At 53.3% G+C, this 15,060-nt stretch overlaps 1 protein-coding gene across 3 annotated transcripts; it reads right to left on the bottom strand.

Moving 5' to 3' along the window:
- Window positions 1-4,546: 4,546 nt before the first annotated feature.
- MRPL4 (mitochondrial ribosomal protein L4) lies at window positions 4,547-12,945 on the bottom strand. 3 transcript variants are annotated; one of them, XM_025368399.1, is made up of 10 exons: window positions 12,875-12,945; window positions 12,574-12,746; window positions 12,415-12,487; window positions 12,177-12,327; window positions 9,990-10,041; window positions 7,782-7,899; window positions 6,280-6,386; window positions 6,087-6,196; window positions 5,925-6,001; window positions 4,547-4,983 (listed from the first exon to the last, which is right to left on the bottom strand). In XM_025368399.1, exons 2-10 carry the CDS (start codon window positions 12,628-12,630, stop codon window positions 4,838-4,840), a joined length of 891 nt encoding a protein of 296 aa, XP_025224184.1. In that variant the 5' UTR covers window positions 12,631-12,746; window positions 12,875-12,945; the 3' UTR covers window positions 4,547-4,837. The 3 variants fall into 3 exon arrangements, with proteins under 3 accessions (XP_025224184.1, XP_025224182.1, XP_025224183.1); XM_025368398.1 differs by lacking the exon at window positions 4,547-4,983 and having other exon boundaries at window positions 5,640-6,001; XM_025368397.1 differs by having other exon boundaries at window positions 4,547-6,001; window positions 12,574-12,920.
- Window positions 12,946-15,060: the final 2,115 nt, after the last annotated feature.

The following is a 15,060-nucleotide window of genomic DNA, read 5'->3' as shown; positions in this document are numbered from 1 at the left end:
ATCCCAGCTACTCGGGAGGTTGAGGCAGGAGACTTGCTTGAATCGGGGAGGCAGAGATTGCAGTGAGCTGAGATTGCACCACTGCACTCCAGCCTGGGTGACAGAGCGAGATTCTGTCTCAAAACAACAACAACAACAACAACAAACAGAAAAACAAACAAACAAAAGCTGTGTATTCTGTACTCTTAGTGTCACCTTCTCCAAATTCTGAAATACAGCTCCTTATTTATTTATTTATTTATTTATTTAGAGATGGAGTCTCGCTCTGTTGCCCAGGCTGGAGTGCAGTGGCCCAATATCACCTTGCTGCAACCTCCGCCTCCAGGGTTTAAACGATTCTCCTGCCTCAGCCTCCCGTAGCTGAGAATACAGGCACCCAGCACCACGCCCAGCTAATTCTTTTGTATTTTTAGTAGAGATGGGGTTTCACTGTGTTGGTCAGGCTGTTCTCAAACTCTTGACCTCAAGTGTTCCACCTGCCTCGGCCTTCCAAAGTGCTGGGATTACAGGCGTGAGCCACTGCTCCCAGCCACAAAAAAAGATTTTAAAAATAGAAAGGAGAGGGCCAGGCTCAGTGGCTCATGCCTGTAATCTCAGCACTTTGGGAGGCTGAGGCGGGCAGATCACCTGAGGTTGGGAATCCGAGACCAGCCTGACCAACATGGTGAAACCCTGTCTCTGCTAACAATACAAAATTAGCAAGGTATTGTGGAGCATGCCTGTAATCCCAGCCAGAAGAATTGCCTGAACCCGGGAGGCGGAGGTTGAGATTAGCCGAGATTGCGCCGTTGCACTCCAGCCTGGGCAAGAAGAGCAAAACTCTGTCAAAAAAAAAAAAAAAAAAAAATAGGCCAGGTTCGGTGGCTCACGCTTGTAATCCCAGCACTTTGGGGGGCTGAGGCGGGCGGATCACCTGAGGTCAGGAGTTCGAGACCAGCCTGACCAATATGGTGAAACCCTGTCTCTACTAAAAACACAAAAATTAGCCAGGTGTAGTGGTGGCTGCCTGTAATCCCAGCTACTCTGGAGGCTGAGGCAGGAGAATCACTTGAATCCAGGAGGCGGAAGTTGCAAGTGTGCCAAGATCGAGCCACTGCACTCCAGCCTGGGCAAGAGAGTGAGACTCTGTCTGGAAAAAAAAAAAAAAAGAAAAAGAAAAAAATGAAAAAAATGAAAAAAAAGGAGAAATTTGGACACAGAAACAGACACATACCGACAGGGACAACGTCATGTAAAGATGAAGGTGGAGACTGAAGCAGTGTGGCTACAAGCCAAGGAATGTCAAAGATTGTCAGCAAAGCAAACCGCCAGAGGCTAGGAGAGGGATCTGGAAGAGACTCCCTTAGAAGGAGCTAATCCTGTTCTTCATCTTGGATTTCCAACCTCCAGAAACAGGAGAGAATAAATTTCTGTTGACTAACCCCCCCAACCCCCACAGTTTGTGGCACTCCTACAGCAGCCCTAACAAACTCGTATACCCCACCTATTTAATTAACTAATTAGTTCTAATTAATTCATTAATTCCTTCATTCATTATTCATTTTTTTTCGAGACCAAGTCTTGCACTGTCACCCCAGGCTTGAGGGCAGTGGTGTGACCTCGGCTCACTGCAACCTTCGCCTCCCAGGTTCAAGTGATTCTCCTGCCTCAGCCTCCCAAGTAGCTGGGATTATAGACACCTGCCTCCATGTCCCATCAATTTTTGTATTTTTAGTAGAGACGGGGTTTAACCATATTGGCCAGGCCTGTCTTGAACTCCTGTCCTCTAGTGATCCACCTGCCTTGGCCTCCCAAAGTGCTGGGATTACAGGCATGAGCCACTGCTCCCGGCCTATTTTTTATAGAGACGAGGTCTTGCTGTGTTGCCCAGGCTGGTCTCAAACTCCTGGCCACAGCCTTCCAAGTAGCTGGGACTGCAGGTGCATGCCACCATGTCCAACTATGCCAATTATTTTAAAGCACATTCTAGGCAGTGTGTGATATTTGTCTTTTCTTTTCTTTCTTCTTTTTTTTGAGTCAGGGTCTTGATCTATTGCCCAGGCTGGATTGCAGTGGTGCGATCTCAGCTCACTGCAGCCTCCACCCCCAGGGCTCAAGCGATCCTCCTGCCTCAGCCTCCAAAGTAGCTGGGACCACAGGCACACCACCATACCCAGCTAACTGTTCTATTTTTAGTAGAGATAGGGTCTCACTATGTTGCCCAGGCTGGTCTCAAACTCCTGTGCTCCCGCCTCAACCTCCCAAAAGTGCTGGGATTACAGGCATGAGCCACCAGGCCCGTCTGTATCATTTTTTTTCTGATGCCTGTTTTTATCCTCAATCTGGCTGAGGGATTCCGGTGTGGGGGAATACGTTCTGACCCACTTCTTTTGAAAATCTGTCTGGGCAGCAGTTGGTGTCACCATGTTTCCTGACAGGTATGACGCAGACTGAACCACATTTATACTCCTGGCTGCAACTCTCCAGGCTGGGCCAGGCACTGTCAGGCCAACAGCTGGGTGTTACTCTAGGCCTTGATGCCCCAACAAGACTGGCAAGAGGAACAGTAGTGAGGCGGCATTTTCTGCTGAGCTTCGGCACGCCTTTAACTGTGTGGGTTTTTTTTTTTTTTTTTTGAGACAGTCTTGCTCTGTCGCCAGGCTGGAGTGCAGTGGTACGGTCTCGGCTCCTGCAACCTCCGCCTCCCGGGTTTAAGTGATTCTCCTGCCTCAGCCTCCTGAGTAGCTGGGACTACAGGCGCCCACTACCACGCCCAGCTAATGTTTTGTACTTTTAGTAGAGACTGGGTTTCACCATGTTGGCCAGGATGGTCTTGATCTCTTGACGTCGTGATCCACCCACCTAGGCCTTCCAAAGTGCTGGGATTATAGGCGTGAGCCACTGCACCTGGCCTTAATTGTTTTTTTTTTTTTTTGTGCTGTTGTTTTTGAGACTGAATCTCACTCTGTCACCCAGGCTGGAGTGTAGTGGCGTGATCTTGGCTCACTGCAAGCTCTGCCTCCCGGGTTCATGCCATTCTCCTGCCTCAACCTCCTGAGTAGCTGGGACTACAGGTGCCCGCCACCACGCCCGACTAATTTTTTGTATTTTTAGTACAGACAGGGTTTTACCATGTTAGCCGGGATGGTCTCGATCTCCTGACCTCGTGATCCACCAGCCTCAGCCTCCCAAAGTGCTGGGATTACAGGCGTGAGACACCACGCTCGGCCAACTGGTTTTAATAGCTTTTTCTTTTTTATTTAGTCAAATCTGCTGCTTCAAGGATCAAAGTCTATGTCCACTGAGGGTGTTTGGAGAATGTGTTGCAATCTCCGAAGGCAATCTCAAGAGAGGAATTCCAGAGATGTTTTCAGTCAGGGGTGGCCCAGCAGCTAGGGATGGCTGTGTGGCCGCTTAGCCTGGCCGGGCCCACACAGGCAGAAGGCAGTCCTGATTGACTTTATTTTATTTATAGATGGAGTCTCCCTCTGTCATCCAGGCTGGAGCACAGTGGCACTATCTTGGCTCACTGCAACCTCTGCCTCCTGGATTCCAGTAATTCTCCTGCCTCAGCCTCCTGAGTAGCTGGGATTACAGGCGCCCACCACCACTCCCGGCTTGGCCAGGGTGGTCTCAAACTCCTGACCTCCGGTGATCCACCTGGCTGAGCCTCCCAAAGTTCTGGGATTATAGGCGTGAGTCACCGCACCCAGCTGGTTGACTTTAAATAAATCGATCACATTGTCTGCATTATAGTCTGTTATGGCTGTTAAGAAAAATTAACTTGGCAGGCAAACAACCTCAGTAAAATCAAAAATTGGGATGCTGTTTTTTTTTTTTATGACAGTGTCTCACTTTGTCACCCATGCTGGAGTGTGGTGGCTCGATCTCTGCTCACTGCAACCTCTGCTTCCTGGGCTCAGGTGATCCTCCCACCTCAACCTCCCAAGTAGCTGGGACCACAGGTAGACACCACCATGCCCACTTAATTTTTGTATTTTTTGCAGAGACAGGGTTGCACCATGTTGCCCAGGCTGGTCTGGAACTCCTGGGCTCAAGTGCTCCTCCCACCTTGACCTCCCAAAGTGCTAAAGTTACAGGTGTGAGTCACCACGCCCAGCTGGTGTTTTTAAACATAGGCTTATCTGCTCACTTACAGCGAGACATTTACTTTTCTGACTGTGCTTACAGGAAGTCACTCTGAAAACTCAGGTTTACACATGACATCTAATTGCACAATCAAGCACACGCTCTCAGGCTGCATGAAGTACCGTCGCAGACAGGACTGCAAACACTCCCGGGGTGGGAATGGCTGGCAGCAGTGCTCAGGAGAAGGATGTGACAGGAGTCAGCTCCTAGGAAGTGCTGGCGCCCACGCACCTGTGAGCTCCGGGAGTCTGACTCACCGGGTAAGTGAATTCTTGTAATTTCCACAAACAGCCCTGGGGTTCCCTCAAACCAGACTGTGAGCCTCTTGAGATGGCGGATCCTCAGCGGTGTCCAGAACCCGGGAAGGAGCCCAACGTGCCCAATGCAGTTATTAAAAATGACACTGAGAAGTTATCTGTTTATCCTCCTTGATTCAAAAATACAATTTATTTTAAAAACAAAGAGAGAATGGATGCAGGAGCCCGCCTGGGCTCTCTGTGGAGTCGCCCCTTCCCAATGGCAATGGCCACTCCCTGTGGCCTGAGTTTCCTCCCTGGAATGAGGGGGTCCAGGTGGCACCGTTCTCGAAGGGTGGACGTGGGCCTGAGGCTCCCAAGTCAGCCACGGGCTCTGCCTGGCTCAGAAGAGGTGCTTCACATCACGAGTGGTACTGGGTGGCCACCAGGCCCTGGGTAGCGTGGGGTGGGGGTCAGGGGAAGTTGCTGTAGGGCAGGTTGAAGGGGTAGAGGGGTTTGTAACGCGAGTCCTGCCAGAGCAGCTTGTCCTCCAGGAAGGCGATGGTGGGCAGCGTCAGGACCAGCGTCTGGTGCTTGAGCATGCTGTGCACATTTAGGCCTGGGGGCGGGGTGGGGGACAGTCAGGGCGGGGCTGCCTCTCTCCTCATCCCACCCACATCGGAGTCCCTTTGTGCTTACAGAAGAGAGACCTTCACCGTGGTCTAGTGGTCTAGTGTGACTTTGTGAGCCCAGCAGCCCGGGGCCAGACCCTGCCCGGCCGCTTGTTGCCTGTAAGCCTCTGGCCAAGGAGCTGCTCCCAGATCATCATCTGCTGGCCGAGTCCCTCAGAATGCCAGGCTCGGCCCTGTGCCTGGCCGGGACTCCTGGCTCCCATTCCGGTGAGGGAGACCCAGGGCAAACGATGGGAGGGCAGGGGAGTGACGGGGCGGGTCATGCAGGGCCTGATGTGCCACCCTGAGGACTTGGGCTTTCATCCTGAGAGAGCTGGGAAAGCTGGCCAGGGCTGTGGGTTGAGGGACAGGACCTGACTCAGGCTCACGTCGCCATCTGGTGGCCGTGAAAGGAACAGACTGTGGCTTTGGCAGAGGTGACCTTGGAGCCTTTTTTTTTTTTTTTTTTTTTTTTGAGGCAAGAGTCTCGCTCTCTCCCCCAGGTTTGGGTGCAGTGGTGCGATCATGACTCACTGAAGCCTTGGCCCCCGGAGCTCAAGCTATCCGCCTAGCTCAGCCCCCTGAGTAGCTGGGACTACAGGTGCACACCACCATGCCTAACTTTTTTATTTCTAGTACAGATGGGAGCCTCACTATATTGGCCAGACTATCTTGGCCTCCCAAAGTACTGGGATTACAAGCATGAGCCACCATCCCCAGCCAAGCACCTCTTTAGGAAAGATTATTGCTTTGGGCAAGCTGAGAGTTGGGTCTGGGCGCGTGCTCACTGCCCAAGGCCACTCAGTGACCAGACGCTGGATTTGAACTGCTGTGATTCTAACAGTGGAGACTGCACGTGCACACGCTGGGGGCCTGGGCCTTAGCTCACCAACAGCCGGGATCAGGTTGAAGGTCTTGAGCCTAGAGGTGGCCTCCACGATGCTCTGTGGCATCTCCTCGTATGTCCTGTAAGAGAGGACAGGGAGTGGGGGTTGAACCCTCAGAGTACAGAGCTCAGGCCCCCTGCCCCTGCTCTGCCCTGTGTCCTCACAAGTCCACGAGGAGCACGGAGTCCCCCCAGCGGCGGTAGCGCGCCAGCTCCGTCAGGTACTGTGGGTCTCCGGTGGGCAGCTCTAGGGAGTCCATAATGTGCAGGTCATCCTGGTGAAAGGAAAGGATGGTTTGAGCCTTGGGTCCAGAGCAGCCCCACCTCTAGCAGCTGTCTGGGCCCCCCATGGCTATACCTGGGCCAGCTTGATGCTCAGTGCCACTTTGAGGCCCAGGGCCCGCACCTTCATGGGCAGCATGTAGTAGTAACTCGTGGGGCCCCGGGGGCCATGGGCAACACCTCCTGTGGGGACAGAGGCGTGTGAGCAGGGAGGGGCCACTGCAGAGCTTGGAGGTCAGCAATCTGCTGCAGTGGCTGGCATGGGGTGACAGGAGAGAGGGGGCACTGCCAGGAATCAGGCAGAGAGGGTGGGGCCTCAGGGGAGGCTGGATCAGGGACAACATGGGACCAGTGACTTTGCTTCACTGGGCTTCAGTTTCCCCAGCTGTCACACTCTGAGACAGGGCTGGCGAAGGTGGCTCATACCAGCACTTTGGGAGGCTGAGGACGGAGATCACTTGAGCCCAGGAGCTCAAGGCTGCAGTGAGCTATGATTGCGCCACTGCACTACAGCCTGGGCAATAGAGTGAGATCCTGCCTCAAAAGCAAACAATAAAAAAAACAAATCACCTTGAGATCGGACAGTTCCTGCCTCATAGGACACCAGGAGTTATGGTGTGGATTCCATAGAGTGGCTAGAGGGTGAACTTAACTCAAGCATAGCTGTTAATGCTGAAATTATCAGGAGGTTCGAACTTTCAGGTCTAGGGGGAGAGGGAGGCATCAGGCACACTTTCCAGTGGAGCTAGCAGTATGATTTGGGAGCAATAACAGTTGGGGAGACCCCTGCAAGCACCATGTGTTGGTGTCCGCCCTCGCCTGGGCCTTGGATATGCAGCAGAGAAGACGACAGACATGGTCCCTGCTCTCATGCCATTCACATTTCGGCAGGGCAGAAAAGAGGCTCAGCTGTAGAAGAAATCAGGGTAGCCCTGGGGGATGTGGAAGGAAAGGAGATCAAGGGGGGCTTCCTGGAGGAGGTGTGGCCCAGAACCCTGAAAGGTGAGGAGGGCTGGCCGGGTAAACAGGTGACGGGGTGGCTGGCACCACCCTGAATCATCTTGTTAGCATCCAAGAAAATAAAAAGTTAAAAACAAACCAACAACTACAACCAAAAAAGAAAAAAGAGAGTCATCTCTGCCTGGTCAGAGAGGGAAAGGAGGGGATGAGGGGGCAAGGTGTGCAGCCACCAGGGCCCATGATGACAAGGAGGAGTTCAGGTTCCACGCAAAGGCTGAGGGAGGTGGGAGATTTAGGAAGAGCTCTCCGGGTGCTGTGGGAAGTGTGGGTCAGGAGAGGATGACAGGAGGTGAGGTCAAGAGGGGCTGTGGCCACGGGCTGAAGAGGGAGGGCATGAGAGAAGGAGGAGTGGATGGCTCCCAGATCTGTCCCCCAACATGGGTAGTGAGGTCCAAGGACCTCAGTTCCAATGTCACCAGCCCAGTGGTTCCATGAGGTGGAGGGAACAGGGCTGACACGATACCACGCCAGATGTGCGCAGCTGTGTGTGAGTAAACACCCAGGTCCTTCCCTGGCTCCCCCACCCCTCTCCGCCCCCTCCACCCTGTCCCCAGTTACCTCCTCGCCAGAGTGGAGAGCGGATGCTGCCATGCCGGGCCCGCCCGGTGCCTTTCTGTGGCCAAGGCTTCCGGCCACCACCCCGTACCTCGGCCCTCGTCTTGGTCTTGGCATAGCTCTGGAGGCACAAAGTGAGGAGGGGGTCAGGTCCACGAGGCAGGTGTCAGGGAGCCGGGCAGATCAGTCCTGCCATGGGGAAGTCAGGCAGGAGGCACCATGATGATGGGCTCTCTCAGGCCAAGCACAGAGAGCTTGGGGACCGAGCGGGAGGGTAAAGAAGTCAGAGCTCCTGCCCCATGCCAGCCTCACAAAGGCAGGGGCTCTGCCGCCGGGCATGCAGGGGGTGCTCGGTATTTTCTGAACTATTGATTTTTTCTTTTTTTTTGAGACAGTCTCACTCCATCAACCCAGGCTGTGGAGTGCAAGTGGTGCGACCTCGGCTCACTGCAACCTCTGATTCCTGGATTCAAGCGATTCTCCAGCCTCAGCCTCCCAAGTAGCTGAGATTACAGGTGCCCGTCACCATGCCAGGCTAATTTTTTTTTTTTGAGATGGAGTCTTGCTGTGTCACCCAGGCCGGAGTGCAGTGGCGTGATCGCGGCTCACTGCAACCTCCACTTCCCGGGTTCAAGCAATTCTCCTGTCTCAGCCTCCAGAGTAGCTCGGACAACAGGCGCCCGCCACCACGCCCAACTAATATTTGTATTTTTAGTTATTAGTAAATACTAATATTTAGTATTTTTAGTAGAGACGGGGTTTCACCATATTGGTCAGGCTGGTCTTGAACTCCTGACCTTGTGATCCACCCACCTCGGTCTCCCAAAGTACTGGGATTACAGGCGTGAGCCACCGCGCCTGGGCCCGGCTAATTTTGTGTATTTTTAGTAGAGATGGGGTTTTGCCACATTGACTAGGCTGTTCTGGAACTCCCGGCCTCAAGTGATCCACCTGCCTTGGCCTCCCAAAGTGCTGGGATTACAGGTGTGAGCCACTGTACCGGCCTATTTTTGAACAATTTTAATGTGGTTGTAGCTGCAAGGAGGGAATGACGCAGACAGGGAGAATCAGGAAAGAGGAGCAGGGCAAGGAAATCAGGAAGAGCTTGGAATAGCAGACTGATGACTTTATTCCTAGGGTGATGGCGAGCCAGGGAAGGTGTGACAGGGGAAGGACTGGCCAGACCTCTGGGGTGGATGGATAAGACCCCAACTGGTAATGGATTCTTCAATGTTCTTGGCATAAAACCCAGACTCCTCCCCACTGCTCCCACTGGCCTCTGTGGCAACACTGGGTTCCTTGTGGTCCCTGCCATGGGGCCTTTGCACGCCCCGTTCCTGTTCTCTCCACCCTAGCCCCACTGCCTCTTTGATCTGGTTAGCTTCTCAGCAGACCCAAGGTTCAACATCCCGTTCTCTGGGACATGCTCATAATTATACATTACGTATGACCATCTAACTCACCTTCACTTCTCCCATGACACTGTGACCTTCCATTAGAATCGGAACTTTGCCCATCTTTTTTGGGGGGTTGTGGGGGAAGGGGTAGAGACTGGGTCTTGCTGTTTCCCAGGCTGATCTTTCCTGGCCCCAAGCAACCCACCCACCTCAGCCTCCACTGCTGGGATTACAGGCCTGAGCCACTGCACCCAGCCCAACCTTGCCTGTTTTGTCCTTGTGGTCCCTGCTATATCCTCTCTCACCCACCACAATGCCCACATCAGTGAGTGATCAGAAAACAACTGAAAATGAGCTGGGCATGATGGCTCACACCTGTAATCCCAGCACTTTGGGAGGCCGAGGCAGGTAGGTTCCTTGAGGTCAGGAGTTTGAGACCAGCCTGGCCAACATGGTGAAACTCCGTCTCTACTAAAAATACAAAAATTAGCCCACGTGGTGGCGGGCACCTGTAATCCCAGCTACTCAGGAGGCAGAGGCAGGGGAATCACTTGAACCCAGGAAGCGGAGGTTGCAGTGAACTGAGATCGTGCCACTGCACTCCAGCCTGGGTGACAGAGTGAGACTCCATCTCCATCTCAAAAAAAAAAAAAGAGAACTAAAAATGGACCCATCAGTGAGTGGCTCAGGAAACAGATGAGGCCCCAGCTGAGCAGTCCGGAGAAAACCCAGTGATGGGCTTCCTCTGGGTCCCGTCCCCAACCTCCCCAGGAAGCTCCTCCTTCCTGCCACCTTGCTCCATTTAGTCACTCACAATCCTCTTGAAGTTCTTCTGCCACATGGCAACCTGGTGCAGGATGTCCAGCCTGCAGGGAGGAAGGACACATGAGAAGCCCAACTCTGCTTCAAAAGCCTCCACCTCCAATACAGGAAAACCCAGGATTCTCCCTTCCGCCTCCGGGGCCCTGTGTGATTTGCTTCTGCCCCTCACTGACCCCATCTTGAAATTCTGCCTCAAGACCTTGGCACTTGCTCTTCCCTCTGTCTGAAACACTGTCCTGGATGGTTCCTTCTCAGCCTACAGGTGTCAGCCCCGATAACTGCTGAGAGGCGCCTCCTAAAGAAAGAGCCACCCTGACCAGGTGCAGTGGCTCATGCCTGTAATCCTGGCACTTTGGGAGGCCAAGGCAGGTGGATCACTTGTGGCCATGAGTTTAAGACCAGCCTGGGCAACATGGAGAAGCGATGTCTCTCCAAAATATACAAAAATTAGCTGGGCACAGTGGTACATATCTGTCATTCCAGCTACGCGGGAGGCTGAGGCATGAGAATTACTAGAACCCAAGAGGCAGAGGTTGAAGTGAGCCGAGAGCGAGAGTGCCACTGCACTCCAGCCTGGGCGACAAGAGCCAAACTTCGTCTCAAAAAAAAAAAAAAAAAAAAAAACACGCCACCCCTTCTTCCTTGTTTTTCCTACCATTACTTTTTTCCTGCTATTACACTTGACTTATTGCCACCTTCTTCGGGGACTGGTTTGCCTCTCTAGTTCTATACCATTCCATACAGTCACATACTCAACATCTGAAACGTGCCCAGTGCTCCATGCTAAAATGTGATTTTGACATAGTTTTAAATACAGGTATTTAAATGTATTTACATTATTGAAATCAATTTCACCTGTTTTTTTTTTTTTTTTTTGAGATGGAGTCCATCTCTGTTGCCCAGGCTGGAGTGCAGTGGTATGATCTCGGCTCACTGCAACCTCTATCTCCCCGGGTGCAAGTGATTCTCATGCCTCAGCCTCCAGAGTAGCTGGGACTACAGGCTTGCACTATGATGTCAGGCTAATGTTTGTATTTTTAGTAGAGACGGGGTTTCACCATGTTGGCCAGGCTGGTCTCCAACTCCTGGCTTTAAGTGATCCGCCCGCCTCGGCCTCCCAATGTGCTGGGATCACAGATGTGAGCCACAGTACGCAGCCCCTACATTTTCTTTCCTTATTTTTTTTGAGACGGAGTCTCGCTTTGTGGTCCAGGATGGAGTGCAGTGGCACGATCTTGGCTCACTGCAAGCTCCGCCTCCTGGGTTCACGCCATTCTCCTGCCTCAGCCTCCCGAGTAACTACAGGCGCCCGCCACCACGCCTGGCTAATTTCTTTTTTTTTTTTTTGAGACGGAGTCTCGCTCTGTCGCCCAGGCTGGAGTGCAGTGGCGCGATCTCCGCTCACTGCAAGCTCCGCCTCCCGGGTTCACGCCATTCTCCCGCCTCAGCCTCCGAGTAGCTGGGACTACAGGCGCCCGCCACCACGCCCGGCTAGTTTTTTGTATTTTTAGTAGAGACGGGGTTTCACCATGTTAGCCAGGATGGTCTCGATCTCCTGACCTCGTGATCCACCCGCCNGGTTTCACCATGTTAGCCAGGATGGTCTCGATCTCCTGACCTCGTGATCCACCCGCCTCGGCCTCCCAAAGTGCTGGAATTACAGGCGTGAGCCACCGCGCCCAGCGTGGCCCCTACATTTTCTTAGAGATGTTATGAACAGCAGGTTAACTAAAATGCAAACAGCCTCTTCCAGGCACCTAGGAATGTTTAGTCTCTTTAGTGCTCTTATTTGCAAAAAACAATTAATAAAGATTATCAGCATTTCTATAAAACTTATTATGTGCCAGAATTAAGTCATTTACTCATCACAGCAACCTCCCCAGAGCTGACAAAATAGGGGCACTGAGGCACAAGAGGTGAAGGCAGGATTTGAACCTAATCAGTCGGGCTCCAGAGTTCCATCTCCCTAACCCTTAGAGGATGTCACCTCTCAGGCTTCAATCTCACACAGCGATACAGCAGGGGAAACTGTCATCATCCCCCCCTTTGACAGGTGGAGAAAAGGAGGCTGTAGAAATCCAGCACTTTTCCAACGGTACAAGCCCAAAGTCATCCTGACTCCTGAACTCCCGCTCTTCATCCCTCTGCCACTCAGTTCACCATTACAGTCTTCGCTCACCTGGGCGCGGTGGCGAAAACATCGGGGTGCAGGTCTGCCAGGCCCACGCGCTCCTGCTCGAAGCCTCGCAGGGACTCGACCCAGGCCTGCACCGGGCGTCGATGAGCGGGTACCGGGAGCTCGACTTTGCGCAGCACGGGCTCCGGGAGACCTGGAGCGATGGCGGGGGTCAGGGGTTAGGGTCAAGGGTCAAACCTCTCTGTCGCTGCCCCTCCTGGAGCCACCCCGGTTGCCTTACCCTCGCTCGCCACCGCCACCTGCTCCGGGTTCTCGGTCGGACGCGCTGCCTCTTCCGCCAGCGAACTCAGGCCCTGCAAGGGGTGGGCGAAAGTGAGAGACGACCCCTGGACACCCCCAAATTTCATCCTTCGACCACGCCTCCAGCCCCTGGCCTCACCCGGCAGCCTGTAGGCCGAAGCCAGGCGCGCGCCCCGGCCCGGACCAACTGCAGCATCGCCTCGCAGCCTCCCACGCCGCGGGAGGTCAAGGCCACTGGAGCTTCGCGCGGCGCCGATGGATGACGTCACGCACGCGACGCCGCCTGATCCGCCGCGACTCACCCCTGGAAAGCTGAGTGTGCAAAACCGAAGATGGAGGGGGTCCGACCTGGCGTGCCCAGACCTCCACCCCAGTACTAATCCCCAGACCCAATTTTCACTCCCGCCTCAAGGACCCTCCACAACATTAGGTAACCGGACCTCACAGCAAGAAGCCCCAGCTTCCGTAGGCCTAGCCTACTTTGGGTCCCGCCTCCTACGAGCGGTGCAGGAACTCAGCCAATGAGACCTCTCTGGCCCAATTCAGCCAATAACTGCTAAGCCTGAAGGAGCGGCCCCCGCCCATAAGTGGGCAGTTCTGGAGCGAGCAACTAAAGAATACAACCAATAACGCTTAAGCTTTTACTGGTGGTCACGCCCACCGGGCCACGCCTTCATTCCGCCTCCAAGGCGCTTGGAGATGGTTTTTCTTTATCCAGTTAATGTCGTTTGTTTTTTTATTTGTTTAAAGGAAGGGCCTTATTGCCCACAGAAATCCTTCAGGATTGGGCCTGCCAGACCATGCCTCCCAGTTTAGATTCCCCATGGCATGGCTATGTCCCCCCGAAACCCCTCAGATTAGTTATTTGTGTCCCCTACCCCCTAGACCAGGGTCCTGTACACGCTCAGACTTTCCAGGGCTCTCCAAGGACAGAACAAAAGTGGGGAGTCCACAGATCCTGGACTGCCTCCCTTGTCACCCCCTAACAAATCCGAATGCTCATTTTTACTTTCTTTGTTTTGGTTTTTAGAGACAAGGTCTTGCTCTGTCGCCCAGGCTGGAGTGCAATGGGCGAGAACATGGCTCACTGCAGCCTCGACCTGCAGAGCTCAAGGGATCCTCCTGCCTCAGTCTCCCGAGTAGCTGGTCTACAGGTGCGCACGCCCGGCTAATTTTTGTACTGTATTTTTTTTTATTTTGTATTTGTATTTTGAGACGGAGTATCGCTCTGTCGCCCAGGACGGAGTGCAGTGGTGCGATCTCGGCCTCCCGGGTTCAAGCGATTCCCTGCCTCAGCTTACCAAGTAGCTGAGACTACGGGCGCCCGTCACCACGCCCGGCTAATTTTTTGTATTTTTAGTAGAGACGGGGTTTCACCGTGTTAGCCAGGATGGTTTCATTCTCCTGACCTCATGATCCGCCCGCCTTGGCCTCCCAAAGTGCTGGGATTACAGGCATCAGCCACTATGCCCGGCCCTAATTTTCGTATTTTTAGTAGAGACAGGGTTGCACCATGCTGGCCAGGCCAGTCTTGAACTGCTGACCTCAGGTGATCCACCCACCTCGGCCTCCCAAAGTGCTGGGATTACAGGCCTGAGCCACCGCGCCCGGCCTAATTTGTGTGTGTATGTGTGTGTGTGTTTTTTGTTTTTTTGTTTTTTGTAGAGATGGCGGGGGATGGGTCTCCCAATGTTGCCCAGGCTGGTCTTGAACTGGGCTCAAGCAATTCTCCTGCATTGGTCCCCCAAAGTGCTGGGATTACAGGCATCAGCTACTACCGCGGCCCACCCATTTTCAGGTCCTTTTTTTTTTTTTTTTTTTTTTGAGACGGAGTCTAGCTCTGTCGCCCAGGCTGGAGTGCAGTGGCGCGATCTTGGCTCACTGCAAGCTCCACCTCCCCAGGTTCACGCCATTCTCCTGCCTCAGCCTCCTGAGTAGCTGGGACTACAGGCGCCCGCCACCACGCCCGGCTAATTTTTTGTATTTTTAGTAGAGACGGGATATCACCGTGTTAGCCAGCATGGTCTCGATTTACTGATCTCGTGATCCACTGTCCTTGGCCTCCCAAAGTGCTGGGATTACAGGCGTGAGCCACCACGCCCAGCCTAGGTTCTTTACCATGTTCCCGGTAGACCTCCAGGGGGCGCCACCGGATCATAGCAGGCTTCCCTACCCGTCCAGAGCTGTCTACTTGGAGGTCAGCGCGTTCTGGACAGAGCACAGCTGTTGACAACCTGGTCTGTAAAGCAACCTCATTTTCCTCTGCTGGAAAAGGAGGTTATGAGATTTCAGTGACATAATGGAGGCAAAGCTTCCCATGCTTGGTACAAGGTGAAAACTCAATAAATAGCATTATTATTATTATTATTAATATTATTTTTTTGAGACAGAATCTCACTCTGTTGCCCAGGCTGGAGTGCAGTGGCACGATCTTGGCTCACTGCAACCTCCGTCTCCTGGGTTCAAGCGATTCTCCTGCCTCAGCCTCCTGAGTAGCTGGGATTACAGGCGCCCACCACTACACCCAGCTAATTTTTTTTTTTTTTTTGTATTTTTAGTAGAGACAGGGTTTCACCATGTTGGCCAGGCTGGTCTCGAACTCCCGACCTCAGGTGACCCACCCGCC

The sequence above is a fragment of the Theropithecus gelada genome, chromosome 19 (assembly GCF_003255815.1).
Source record: "Theropithecus gelada isolate Dixy chromosome 19, Tgel_1.0, whole genome shotgun sequence".
NCBI lineage: Eukaryota > Metazoa > Chordata > Mammalia > Primates > Cercopithecidae > Theropithecus > Theropithecus gelada.
This window is presented reverse-complemented; position numbering and strand designations above follow the sequence as displayed.